The sequence below is a fragment of the Sinocyclocheilus rhinocerous genome, unplaced genomic scaffold, assembly GCF_001515625.1.
Source record: "Sinocyclocheilus rhinocerous isolate Xijiao unplaced genomic scaffold, SAMN03320098_v1.1 scaffold4259, whole genome shotgun sequence".
Lineage (NCBI taxonomy): Eukaryota > Metazoa > Chordata > Actinopteri > Cypriniformes > Cyprinidae > Sinocyclocheilus > Sinocyclocheilus rhinocerous.
This window is the reverse complement of record NW_015658991.1, coordinates 125,115-137,510: the sequence shown is the minus strand read 5'-3', so window position 1 is coordinate 137,510 and position 12,396 is coordinate 125,115. Positions and strand designations below refer to the sequence as shown.

Genomic DNA, 12,396 nt, shown 5'->3' with positions numbered 1-12,396 from the left:
ATAAAAACCATATCAACAGAGGAGCAACAGATTGAGCTCCAATCATCAGACTGAGAGTTCACTTTCAGTTTAATGTGTTTATTGGTTATAAATGATTATATATGACCTGGTGTGTTTGTGTTTGTCAGGGATCTCCGGGCCCGCGGGGTCTGAAGGTTGATCATGGGTTCACAGGACCTCCGGTACGAGAGGAGACACTCATCTGATCATCTCATATACACATCCACATCCACATCCAAGTGTGGGATCATTAAGATTTTTAATGTTTTGAAAGAAGTCACCAAGGCAGCATTTATTTGATCAAAACTACAGTAAAAATATTATTACAATGTAAAATATCTGTTTTCTATGTGAGTATGTGTTAAACTGTAATGTATTTCTGTGATGCGCAGCTGTATTTTCAGCATCATTACTGCAGTCTTCAGTGTCACATGATCTTCAGAAATCATTCTAATATGCTGATTTGCTGCTCAAGAAACATTTCTGATTATTATTGTGTGTCTTTAGGGTCCTCGTGGGCTTCTGGGGGCTCCGGGACTCAATGGAAAACTAGGCAAGAGGGTGAGTTTCAACTAAACACAACAAACACCATCAGATACCTGTGTGAACACCTGAAACACACCTGTGTGTGTGTGTGTGTGTGTGTGTGTTCAGGGTCGTGGAGGGATCGACGGAGCCAGAGGTGAACCAGGAGAGACTGGCACTAAAGTAAGTTATACTGTTGGCTCTTGAAATGAGTCTGATCTCAGTTTGACAGATCAAACAAACATCGTGTATACGATGATCTGACCAATCACACGCTGTCCCTCATAATGAACCTCCATCAGTACAACAGGACATGTCAGAGATGAATGTGTCGATGAAGATGAGAGGATGCACAATATATAATCTCATGGGTCTGGTTTCATATGTCTGCTGTGTGTATTCATTGATATTTCATACATGCAGTAGTCGAATGTTTCTCTGCTGACGTCTTGTAAAATGCTGTGATTGGAACATGAAGTTCTAGTCCAACACAAATGAAGAGCTGCTGAACGTGTGGTTGATGACTGAACGGCCCGTGTCTCTGTGTGTGTGCTGTTTTCAGGGTGACAGAGGGTTTGATGGGTTACCGGGTCTGCCTGGAAACAAGGGTCACCGGGTAACACACTCTCCATTAACACTCATTATACGTCAGTGTGAACCTCAGATCAGAAACTTCTATCTGAGTGTGTGTGTGTGTGTGTGTGTGTGTGTGCAGGGAGATCAAGGGAAGAAGGGGCCAGTCGGTCCTCCAGGAGGCCCTGGAGAAAAAGTCAGTGAGCATTTCTTCTATATTCTTCTGTAACTTCTGTCTGTCTGTCTTTGATCAGGTTCAGAGTGAATGTTTGTTTGCTTCCCAGGGTTCAGAGGGTCAGCCGGGGCCGAGAGGTCAGCCAGGAGAGCCTGTATGTGTTCACTCCTGTAGTCACTCGTAGTATGACGTATTGCTCATCATCTTCATTGATCCACTGACGTGTGTGTCAGGGACTGATTGTGTTAACAGATATTCCTCAGTGATGTGTGTGTGTGTGTTAGGGTCTAGCAGGGTTGACGGGTCAGAGGGGTCTTCTTGGTCCTCCAGGACAGCAGGTGAGTGGATAAACTCCTCATTCTGTGTGTTTGGGTCTCATTATTGTGGTGTGTGTGTGTGTGCAGGGAGATCAAGGGAAGAAGGGGCCAGTCGGTCCTCCAGGAGGCCCTGGAGAAAAAGTCAGTGAGCATTTCTTCTATATTCTTCTGTAACTTCTGTCTGTCTGTCTTTGATCAGGTTCAGAGTGAATGTTTGTTTGCTTCCCAGGGTTCAGAGGGTCAGCCGGGGCCGAGAGGTCAGCCAGGAGAGCCTGTATGTGTTCACTCCTGTAGTCACTCGTAGTATGACGTATTGCTCATCATCTTCATTGATCCACTGACGTGTGTGTCAGGGACTGATTGTGTTAACAGATATTCCTCAGTGATGTGTGTGTGTGTGTGTGTTAGGGTCTAGCAGGGTTGACGGGTCAGAGGGGTCTTCTTGGTCCTCCAGGACAGCAGGTGAGTGGATAAACTCCTCATTCTGTGTGTTTGGGTCTCATTATTGTGTTCATATGATACGACTGACCTCCTCAGACAACAGGTCACATCAAAGCGTCATATGGATCATGTGTGTGTGTGTGTGTGTGTGTGTTTGCCAGGGTATTCGTGGGGTTGATGGAGTTCAGGGTTCAAAGGGAAACATGGTGAGTTCTGCTGATCTGAGATGTCTTGAATGGGTCATGAACTGAGAAACCACAATTCCCTTGATCTTTTGACATATAAGAGGTCATTGTACTATAAAAATATCCTGTAAAGCCCGGCTCACACTACAGGATTTTTAGCCCGATTTACCCCTCCCCACAATCGGAGGAAAAATCTTGTCGAGAGCTCCATCGGTCCCGATGTTCGGCGCAGATTATCTGGTAATGTGATGTGAGCTCGCACACAAATCGGAGCCGCGCCGATTAATATCAAACATGTTTGATATTTAGGATTTAAATCGGGATGATGATTGATGGCTATATGATTACGTCAGTACTTTCACAATAGCCAATGCGCGACCGCAAAACAGCTGCTGTACAGGTCTGTTGGAGACAGAGGAAACTGCTTCTTGACGTTTTGTACGACTGTCTGTATAATGTGTCAAAAACGTACAACAAACGTAAGGAGAAAGAGAAGTGCTGGGGTGAAATTGCCTCAGTTTTGAATGTACCGGGTGAGTGCAGAAAGCTGCTAGCATGCTAGCTACCATATGTAAACATCACTGAAATGTCAATGAGGATCTGCTGCGTGAGATCACGTGAGGCGCTCCCTCTGGCATGATAATCTTAATAAGATCTTGCAGTGTGTGATGTGCCACGATTTTCAAATCTTGTAGTGTGTGCATGTTTAACCCACTGATTCTACACCCCTGCCTGTTTAGCCCCGCCCACTGATTCTACATCGCTGCCTGTTTAGCCCCACCCACTGATTCTACAGCGCTGCCTGTTTAGCCCTGCCCACTGATTATACAGCAATGCCTGTTTAGCCCCACCCACCGATTATACAGCAATGCCTGTTTAGCCCCGCCCACTGATTCTACAGCGCTGCCTGTTTAGCCCCGCGCACCGATTCTCACATGTAGCGTTTATGAGACAAGTGAATGCACAGGTCTATGCAAAAAAACAAACTATAAAGATGGCTCTGAAGGTCTTTGCATTGCATTGGAAAGAGTGAATGAAATTTATTTTTAATGAAGATCCAGACAGCGTAAGAACTCGGTCCTTTGTTCACTTCATTTTACAAACAAGGCACAATTCGACGTGTTTGCTGTGTAACTATATTGGATCCAACAGTAATGTCACAACACACAAGTGAGAGTAACTCTTTTCATTACGTGATCACTATTGCTTTGTCACTTCTTACAGATCGTTTGATATGTATTAAGTTATTTATGCGTTTTTTACCTAAATCACAGCAGCTATTAGCCAATCACAGCAGTGGGCGTTTACCTCCGAGTCTACAATCCACCGCCTATTCAAACAGAGCGTTCTGATGAGGGGGTTAAAAACAGGACAGAAAATAGCCTATTACTTCTAAATTATTATGTTTTTTATGTAAAAATCTTGATAACATTATAAGTGGACCTCAGAGAAAAGTACAAAATAAAAAAAACGAAAACATTTCATGACCCTTTGAAAGACCCTGGAGCCGCAGGTCATCATCACACACTCTTCTCGTCTTCACACAGGGGCCGCCTGGAGAACCTGGAGCTCCAGGACAGCAGGGGAACCCGGGATTCCAGGTACACACACTCACAGATATAGTCTCTCTTTCACACACACACTCCTGACACTCTTTCTTCTGTTCTGCAGGGTTTTCCCGGACCTCAGGGAGCAATCGGATTACCAGGAGAAAAGGTGCCGCTCTCTCCATTACTAGAAATTATGTACTAATACTGACTCCTGTGAGCAGGTTTTGGGGACAAACTTACTGAAAATATGCTAGATGAACCCTCTCCAAACAGTTCCTGGTCTGAAAGATCTCCAGGTGGAGCAGACTCTAACAGGTGTCTTTCTCTGGCTCAGGGTCCTCAGGGGAAGAAGGGGATGAAGGGCTTACCTGGTATCGACGGCCCACCGGTGAGTGTTGAACTCATGCTGTTGTTGATCTGTGCTCCCCCCTGCTGTTCCTCATGATGCCACTGCACACAGGGTCATCCAGGACGAGAGGGGTCGCCTGGAGAGAAAGGCCTGCCGGTAAGATGCACAAACGAGTGTGTGGTGTCATCTTATTAGTGTCCTTGTGTTCATGTCATTGATTGTTATTGTGTGTGCTTCCGGTAGGGTACAGCAGGTGTTCAGGGGCCTGTGGGATATCCTGGACCCAGAGGAGTCAAAGTACTGATCTCTCTCTATCACACCCTAGTGTGTGTGTGTGGTGTGTGTGTGTGCTGTCATCACATGTCCGGATATCATAACATTAGATTTCCATACAGTATGAGAACTCATTATAGCTCCAATAATTGACATGTCCAGATATCATAACATCCTCAGACACCATTAGATCTTCAGATATCACATGTCCAGACATGGAACCCTAACATTAGTGCAGCTGCAGATATCACCAGATAACATAACATGCCTAGACACCAGCACATCTTCTGATATCTCAAATATTGTGAGATCATCACATCTGCTAGAATAATCACAGGTCCAGATGTCATAACATCTCCAGACTTCAGCACATCTTCATATATTACATTTCCAGACATTTTGAGACATCATGACATCATCACATGTCTAGATGTGATTAGTTGTGCAGATGTTTTTCAGAGGTTTCTGAAGCATGTGAATTGAGCACTCATGCCTTTCATCGCGCTGATTGATTGGCATGTATATGTGTGTTGTGTTCAGGGTGAAGATGGTTTTCCAGGAGCCAAAGGAGAAATGGGAGCTAAAGGAGACATTGTAATAACATGCAGACACACACAGCACAAACACTTATGAAACACACAAACTCACCCACAGACTAAAACATACTGTTAACCCCATCTGTATCTGTCAGGGAGACTTGGGTGCTTCAGGGATGCGCGGTGAGGATGGTCCTGAGGGGCCCAAAGGGCAGAGTGGTCCCTTGGGTGAACCTGGATCCGCAGGCATCGCTGGAGAAAAGGTGAAATAGTCTGCAACAACATCATCAGTAATACTCCATAGAAAATATTTTATCTTATCAAACACCCTTTTTGCACACATTTTCTGTTGATCAATCTTTTCTGTCTCCTTCTTCTGATTTTATCCCTCCTGTCCCTGTCCTCTTAGGGAAAGCTGGGTGTTCCGGGTTTGCCAGGTTACCCAGGCCGTCAGGGCCTGAAGGTGAGAGGAGCACGAGCAGATGATGAATGGATGAGTGTTTCAGTTGTATAGGAGAATAACTGCTGGTCTTGTGGTGGTTTCCTCTCAGGGTGCTGATGGTTTTCCAGGTCCTGTCGGCGTTCCAGGAGAAAAGGGGAAGAAGGTCACTGCTTGATTCCACAACTCAAAAGAGACAAACTGTCATAAAGACACTTAAAAGCACAAACATAAGTATATACATGTGCACTCATGTGAGTATAATCTGTTTCTCAGGGTCCACCGGGTCCTGCAGGGGCCGCCGGTCAGAGGGGACCCAATGTGAGTGTCTCTGTCCACACTGATGATTGTCAGCGTCCCACATGAGTCACATCCAACATCATTAATGTGTGTGTATGTGTGTTGTCAGGGTGCTCGAGGAGGCAGGGGTGCAAAAGGACCCACTGGGAAATCAGGAGACAAGGTCAGAGGTCATATCAGCCCTTCAACACACACGGAAACAAACAATGCATGAGCTGTATTACATCAGCAGTGCTGAAGTCATTAATTATGATTATGAGTATATTCTAATGGACAGTGTTCATATTGTTGAAATAACTGTAAAGGGCCAAACTGTCTCTGTTCTAGGGGTCTTCAGGACATGACGGCCCCCCAGGGCCCACAGGAGAGAGAGTAAGAGAATATCACACACATTTAGAGAGAGGATTTTTAGATTCATACATATTTTGTGACTAATCAAGTAATTTGATCATGTGATTTAATGTTGTTAGTTTTTGTGACTAATGCACATGTTCATATACCGCAGGGTCCACAAGGGCCTCAAGGACGTGTAGGTGAGGTGGGACCCAAGGGACCCAATGTGAGTGACTCTCGTCTTCACCTCATATAATAAGACAACACATATCAGCATATTGTAATGTCATTCTCAACACGTTCCTGTGTGCAGGGGCCTGCTGGGAAGGACGGCCTGCCGGGTCATCCAGGCCAGCGGGGGGAGCCGGTGAGTCTGGGAACATCTACACACAGGCTTGTACAAACTATACAATGGATGTGATTGCTGAATGATTGAACCCTTTAATACTGATGTGATGCAAAAATCATCAGTGCACTAAAATAATAATGAAAACATACAATACATGTTAATACAAACGTGGTTTTTATTTGCTTCCGTTTGCTGAGTATTCAGCCTGTGTGATGTTATGTTTGTGTAGTGTTTTGATGGTCTGTTGTTCACCTGGTGTTTGATGATTTGATTCCTGACAGGGTTTCCAAGGCAAGACGGGTCCTCCAGGACCAGCTGGTGTCGTTGGGCCGCAGGTGAGCTCATCGCTTCAGGAATCAGTCTTATTGACTGGGTGGATCCAGTATCTTTGAAGTTTCAAGGTTCAAGCTAAAGGCCACAGCTGTTGTTCTGACTGGTGGTGATTTTGTTGCAGGGTAATACAGGAGAAACTGGACCGGCGGGAGAGAGAGGACACCCGGGCACCGCAGGACCTGCTGGAGAGCAAGGTTTACCTGGAGCCGCTGGGAAGGAGGGTGCAAAGGTGGGAAAACCATCGGCACCAATCATAACGCTCTTTCCACTTTTAACTACCTTCCTTATAATAACCCTAAACCTAACTTATGATATGTGTGTGTTTGGTCATCAGGGCGACCCTGGAGGTCCAGGTACTTCAGGAAAGAGCGGTCCAGCAGGTCTGAAAGGTTTCCGTGGAAGTCGTGGAGCGCCGGGTGCCATGGTAATTTATAGAATACTGTATCCAGCTGATTTAGGATTGCTGCCAGTGATTCTTTAGGTTGTTAAATGTTCTCTGTTGGGCTTTCTGATTGGCCAGTGTTGTCATGTGACCTGTGTTCTCTTGTGTAGGGGCCAGTTGGATTAAAGGGAGGGGCGGGGCCAATCGGGCCCTCTGGACCTTCTGTACGTAATCTTTTCCAGTAATCTCACAAAAGCACGTCCAGTATATATAATTTCATATTGTTTTATTTTCGGTCTTGAGGTGAAATTATGACCTAGAAAAGTGATTTTTCATGCTCTGTTATATGTATGTGAAAGTATATTAACATATTATGTCACAAATATATGTGTTTCTTCCCAGGGGCCCACAGGTGAACGGGGCCCCCCTGGACTGGCTGGTGCCATTGGTCAGCCTGGTCGACCTGGAACCATCGGTGGCCCTGGACCAATGGGAGAGAAGGGAGAGCCAGTAAGACACGCCCCCACATGTGAAGATAAATGAATGACCAGTGAATGACCAGTGTGTGTGTAACTGTGTGTTTGTGTATTCAGGGAGATAAGGGTCTGATCGGACCCGCAGGACAGGATGGTGACCAGGGGCCCGTGGGATTACCAGGAGCCGCTGGACCTCCAGGACCCCCAGGAGAGGATGGAGACAAGGTGATGAGGGCATATGTTCATCTGTGAATAGTAGTGATGATGTTTGTCAACTATAAAGGACTTTTTGCCTTAAACAACAACTAAAAACAACCCAGAACACTCTGGCAACTACCCAGAAAACAAAAGTGCTAATAATCACTCAGAAACCGCATATTAACTCCCTAGAAACACCCTAATAATAGCATTTCTCACAATTTTATAACGAAAATGACTAAATTAATTGCTTGATAGTTAAAGTCCTCTGTGTGTGTCTGTGTGTGTGTGTTTGTTAGGGAGAAACTGGGGCTCCAGGGCAGAAAGGCAGCAAAGGAGACAAAGGAGAATCAGTGAGTGACGGAAATAAAACACACATCACATTCACACGTCACAGTGTTACCAATGATTTAAATCTGCTCTCAGGGGCCTCCAGGACCAGTCGGCACTCAGGGGCCAGAGGGGCAGCCGGGAGCACCAGTGAGTGTTTGAGGAGCAACAGCATCTTCATGTTTTCGCTGTGTGCAGAGAGTGTGTGTGTGATTGAATGTGTGTGTGTGTCAGGGTGTGGACGGTGAGCCCGGTCCTCCAGGACAGCAGGGCATGTACGGACAGAAGGGAGACGAGGGCCTCAGAGGATTCAAGGGCTCCAGGGGCCCCATTGGGCTACAGGTACCTAATCATCAACCATATCTCCTCTATTTCGATGAGAAAACATGAGCTGCAGATGTCAGTGTGACAGAGGCCCGTCATATAATGCAGATACGTGTGTGTGTGTGTGTGTGTGTGTGTGTGTGTAGGGGATGCCCGGTCCTCCAGGAGAGAAAGGAGAGAGCGGGAACTCTGGTCTACTGGTGAGCTCATCAATTCATCTGTCATTCATGATCATGTTTATTGATCTCTATGTAAATTCAATGTGTGTGGTGTGTGTTTGTGTGTTTTCAGGGTCCTCCTGGTCAGTTTGGGCCTAGAGGAGCTCAGGGACCCTCTGGTGGACAGGTAAACACACTCACCCCCATCATTTTCTAAACTAGTTCTACAAATTTTTTTTTTTTCGCATTTATTTATTAAACATTTTCTAAAACATATTTGTCTTTAGATACGTGTGTGTGTGTGTGTGTGTGTGTGTGTGTGTAGGGGATGCCCGGTCCTCCAGGAGAGAAAGGAGAGAGCGGGAACTCTGGTCTACTGGTGAGCTCATCAATTCATCTGTCATTCATGATCATGTTTATTGATCTCTATGTAAATTCAATGTGTGTGGTGTGTGTTTGTGTGTTTTCAGGGTCCTCCTGGTCAGTTTGGGCCTAGAGGAGCTCAGGGACCCTCTGGTGGACAGGTAAACACACTCACCCCCATCATTTTCTAAACTAGTTCTACAAATTTTTTTTTTTTCGCATTTATTTATTAAACATTTTCTAAAACATATTTGTCTTTCAGGGTCCTCCTGGCCGTCCTGGAGTACGCGGTCAGCCTGGTGGAGTCGGTGAGAAGGTAAATCATCCAGATGTTCCTGCTGGTGATCACATGATCTGATGAAACACACGCATCATGTTATATCTGATTATGATTGACAGGGTGAAGATGGAGAGTCTGGTGATCCTGGACCTGTTGGTGTTCCTGGCAGTGCAGTGAGTCTATCTCTCCTTCTCTGATCTTTATTCCACAGCAACACTTTCTTTACTACCACAGCAACACTTGACACGCCGTGCCGTGTCGTACCGTACTGAGCCGTGCCGAGCCGAGTCGTACCACGCAGTGGAAAAGCGCCATTAGATACCTGTGAACATGGGTCGCGGAAGCGGGGGGCCTGTGTTACTTTTGAGGTCTTGTACAAATATGGCATACAAAAATACATAGGATATAGGCTCATATGTATGCACTATTAATCATTAAAAGATCTCGATCTGGACTCAAACACACACAATCTTATTCCTAAATGACGATGATTCTGTTATGCCTGTTAAACCTTTGACAGCAGCGCTCATCATGTAAGCTTTATGTTTGAAACAGCTTTACAAACAGTCTACACAGTAGGCTACATTTCTGTGTTGCAAACATGGGTTACACTTTATTTTGATAGTCCACTTTAAGCATTCTACTAACTATAAGTAGCTTTGCAACTACACGTCAACTAACTCTCAGAGTAGACTGTTAGGTTAGGTTTAGGGTTAGTAGAATAAGCTGACATATACTTGCAAAGTTTCACATAGTCAAGTGTGTGTATGTGTTTTCAGGGCGAGAAAGGTGAGCAGGGTGAGAAAGGAGACACAGGACCACCCGGAGCTGCAGGTTCACCAGGAGCTAGAGGAGCATCTGGAGAAGACGGAGCGAAGGGGAATGCGGTCAGTATGTGTGTGTGTGACCTCTGTGATTATCTAGTGTGTTAGCTGACTTATCCTCTGTCTATCTCCCTCTACAGGGTCCTATTGGTTTTCCTGGAGATATGGGCGCTCCTGGAGAGCCAGGTGTTAACGTGAGTATCTTCACTGATGTCAGTTTGTTAAGTGACGTGCTGATGGTGAAAGATCTCGTCTGTTCTCTCAGGGAATCGACGGGAGTCCTGGATCTAAAGGAGATAATGGCGATTCAGGCAAATCTGTGAGTCTCTCTTATGTTTATGTCATTCATGTAAGCTCATGTTCTTCTGTACGAGGCTCCTGATGGCTCTGGATCTGTGTAGGGCAGTGATAGTGTTGTGGCATGTGTAGAGGCAAGTGTAGTTGAGACATCAGTGCTGTTGAGATGAGGATCTCTCATCATGTTTTCGACCCTCTCCTTCTCATTACTCTGGTGATTAGGGCCCTCCAGGACCCTCTGGAGAACCAGGACCACCAGGAAGACCAGGACGCAGGGTGAGTGTGTGTTTGTGAGGAATCAGGTTAGGTACAATATTATTCAACTTTGTTTGTGTACGTGTGGAGCTTCTATGTGCTTTTGTCTCTCTGGGTTTGTGTTTAGGGTCACTTGGGTCCTCCTGGAAAAGAGGGGCGGCCAGGGCTAAAAGGAGACAAGGTGAGACATTCAGTAGACTCGCTGAGTCTTTATTAATTTTCTGTCACACTGGATAAGTTATGTTGTGACATGAGTGCAGCATCATAGGAGCGAAAGCTCGGTTCCTGCAAACTCCTGAATGAGATTTGAAAGGATGTCCTAGAGAACTAATCGTTGGTTGTCATTCTAATTCATTATGCTGCCTCTGGGTCTGTGTTCAGGGAGCTCCAGGATACGAAGGCATCATGGGAAAGCAGGGGCCGGTGGGCGGTCAGGGGAACCCAGGGAAAGCAGGACTACAGGGGCTTCCAGGAATCCCTGGACCAGCGGTGAGCTCAGGTTTTTCTCTGCTCAAACCCATGTGACTTATCTGAACAAATGAACATGAGCCCTTGACTCGCGAGTTTACATACAGCCTCATCACCCATTAATATCCTTAGTGTCAGCATGAAATGGAAATTCACCTTGTTTTCCAAATGCATGTTTAAGGTCTTATTGTTCATTCATCCGTGCATGAAATTTGAAACGGTGTGCTCAGCTGAATCAAACACTGGCTGACGCCCCCTGCTGGCCTGGAGCTGAGGTCTCCTCTTATGGCGCTTTTCCACTGCATGGTACGGCACGGCACGGCACGGCTCGGTACGGTTCACTTTTGGGGGGTTTTCCACTGGGTACAGTACCCGGTACCTGGTACTTTTTTTAGTACCACCTCGGTTGAGGTTCCAAGTGAACCGTACCGTTACCAAAACGTGACGTGTAAACTCTGCAGATCACGGATTGGCCGGAGAGAATCGTCACGGCATATCAAGATGCTGATTAGACAGCATGATTATTGCACAGGTGTGCCTTAGGCTGGCCACAATAAAAGGCCACTCTAAAATGGCCTTTATTTCGATAGTCCACTTTAGACATTCTACTAACTGCAAGTAACTTTGCAACTACATGTCAACTAATTCTCATTAATCTGCATCTACATGTCTACTAACTCTCAGAGTAGACTGTTAGGTTAGGTTTAGGGTTAGTAGAATAAGCTGACATATACTTGCAAAGTTTCACATAGTCAATATGTTGTATGTTGTGGGCCCATCAAAATAAAGTGTTAGAAGATATTAAGCAGACAGTCTACTAATACTCTAATGACTGCTAGTTGACATGTAGTTGCAAAGTTACTTACTGTTAATAGAATGTCTAAAGTGGACTATCAAAATAAAGTGTTACCCAAACATGAAATAATAACGAAAGTATTGGGATAAAAGTTTATAGTCCAGATATAGACCATCAAATTGAGTAATAGACTTTTGGAATTAATGATACACTTCAAATATAGATTGTATGTGTAACATTGTGCCAGTAGGTGGCGACTAGTGACTGTTAAAATGTATTTGATGTCTGAATCATTCATTCAAGAGATTTGTTCAAAAACTCTGCACGAAACAAGTCATTTATAACATTTTAGAAATTTATGTTTTGTTTTCAGAATCGTGAGAGAACCGTATATCTGGCATATAACGAATGCTATACTGTTTCTAATACTAAAATGTAGACTAGGATGTAAAATGTACAATCTTACAGACTCCATGTATACATTAACAAGGATTTGGTACAATTATAATGCATTATAATGTCGTTTCTTCTCCAGTGTGCATGGTTCTGCAGACCACCCCCCAATCA

General features: G+C 45.1%; 1 protein-coding gene across 1 annotated transcript in view; it reads left to right on the top strand.

Annotated features, from left to right (window-relative positions):
- col5a3b (collagen, type V, alpha 3b) overlaps nucleotides 1-12,396 on the top strand; it is a 36,102-nt gene that overhangs the window by 14,060 nt on the left and 9,646 nt on the right. The window contains exons 13-53 of the mRNA XM_016531609.1: nucleotides 129-182; nucleotides 508-561; nucleotides 655-708; nucleotides 1,088-1,141; nucleotides 1,241-1,294; nucleotides 1,383-1,427; nucleotides 1,558-1,611; nucleotides 2,193-2,237; nucleotides 3,764-3,817; nucleotides 3,888-3,932; nucleotides 4,101-4,154; nucleotides 4,227-4,271; nucleotides 4,359-4,460; nucleotides 4,929-4,982; nucleotides 5,080-5,187; nucleotides 5,334-5,387; nucleotides 5,476-5,529; nucleotides 5,640-5,684; nucleotides 5,773-5,826; nucleotides 5,991-6,035; nucleotides 6,169-6,222; nucleotides 6,310-6,363; nucleotides 6,627-6,680; nucleotides 6,800-6,907; nucleotides 7,013-7,102; nucleotides 7,231-7,284; nucleotides 7,463-7,570; nucleotides 7,654-7,761; nucleotides 8,034-8,087; nucleotides 8,161-8,214; nucleotides 8,299-8,406; nucleotides 8,535-8,588; nucleotides 8,680-8,733; nucleotides 9,172-9,225; nucleotides 9,309-9,362; nucleotides 9,969-10,076; nucleotides 10,154-10,207; nucleotides 10,279-10,332; nucleotides 10,533-10,586; nucleotides 10,693-10,746; nucleotides 10,947-11,054. Coding sequence (XP_016387095.1) covers nucleotides 129-182; nucleotides 508-561; nucleotides 655-708; nucleotides 1,088-1,141; nucleotides 1,241-1,294; nucleotides 1,383-1,427; nucleotides 1,558-1,611; nucleotides 2,193-2,237; nucleotides 3,764-3,817; nucleotides 3,888-3,932; nucleotides 4,101-4,154; nucleotides 4,227-4,271; nucleotides 4,359-4,460; nucleotides 4,929-4,982; nucleotides 5,080-5,187; nucleotides 5,334-5,387; nucleotides 5,476-5,529; nucleotides 5,640-5,684; nucleotides 5,773-5,826; nucleotides 5,991-6,035; nucleotides 6,169-6,222; nucleotides 6,310-6,363; nucleotides 6,627-6,680; nucleotides 6,800-6,907; nucleotides 7,013-7,102; nucleotides 7,231-7,284; nucleotides 7,463-7,570; nucleotides 7,654-7,761; nucleotides 8,034-8,087; nucleotides 8,161-8,214; nucleotides 8,299-8,406; nucleotides 8,535-8,588; nucleotides 8,680-8,733; nucleotides 9,172-9,225; nucleotides 9,309-9,362; nucleotides 9,969-10,076; nucleotides 10,154-10,207; nucleotides 10,279-10,332; nucleotides 10,533-10,586; nucleotides 10,693-10,746; nucleotides 10,947-11,054 — 2,622 coding nt within the window. The remainder of the gene's footprint in view (nucleotides 1-128; nucleotides 183-507; nucleotides 562-654; nucleotides 709-1,087; nucleotides 1,142-1,240; nucleotides 1,295-1,382; nucleotides 1,428-1,557; nucleotides 1,612-2,192; nucleotides 2,238-3,763; nucleotides 3,818-3,887; nucleotides 3,933-4,100; nucleotides 4,155-4,226; nucleotides 4,272-4,358; nucleotides 4,461-4,928; nucleotides 4,983-5,079; nucleotides 5,188-5,333; nucleotides 5,388-5,475; nucleotides 5,530-5,639; nucleotides 5,685-5,772; nucleotides 5,827-5,990; nucleotides 6,036-6,168; nucleotides 6,223-6,309; nucleotides 6,364-6,626; nucleotides 6,681-6,799; nucleotides 6,908-7,012; nucleotides 7,103-7,230; nucleotides 7,285-7,462; nucleotides 7,571-7,653; nucleotides 7,762-8,033; nucleotides 8,088-8,160; nucleotides 8,215-8,298; nucleotides 8,407-8,534; nucleotides 8,589-8,679; nucleotides 8,734-9,171; nucleotides 9,226-9,308; nucleotides 9,363-9,968; nucleotides 10,077-10,153; nucleotides 10,208-10,278; nucleotides 10,333-10,532; nucleotides 10,587-10,692; nucleotides 10,747-10,946; nucleotides 11,055-12,396) is intronic.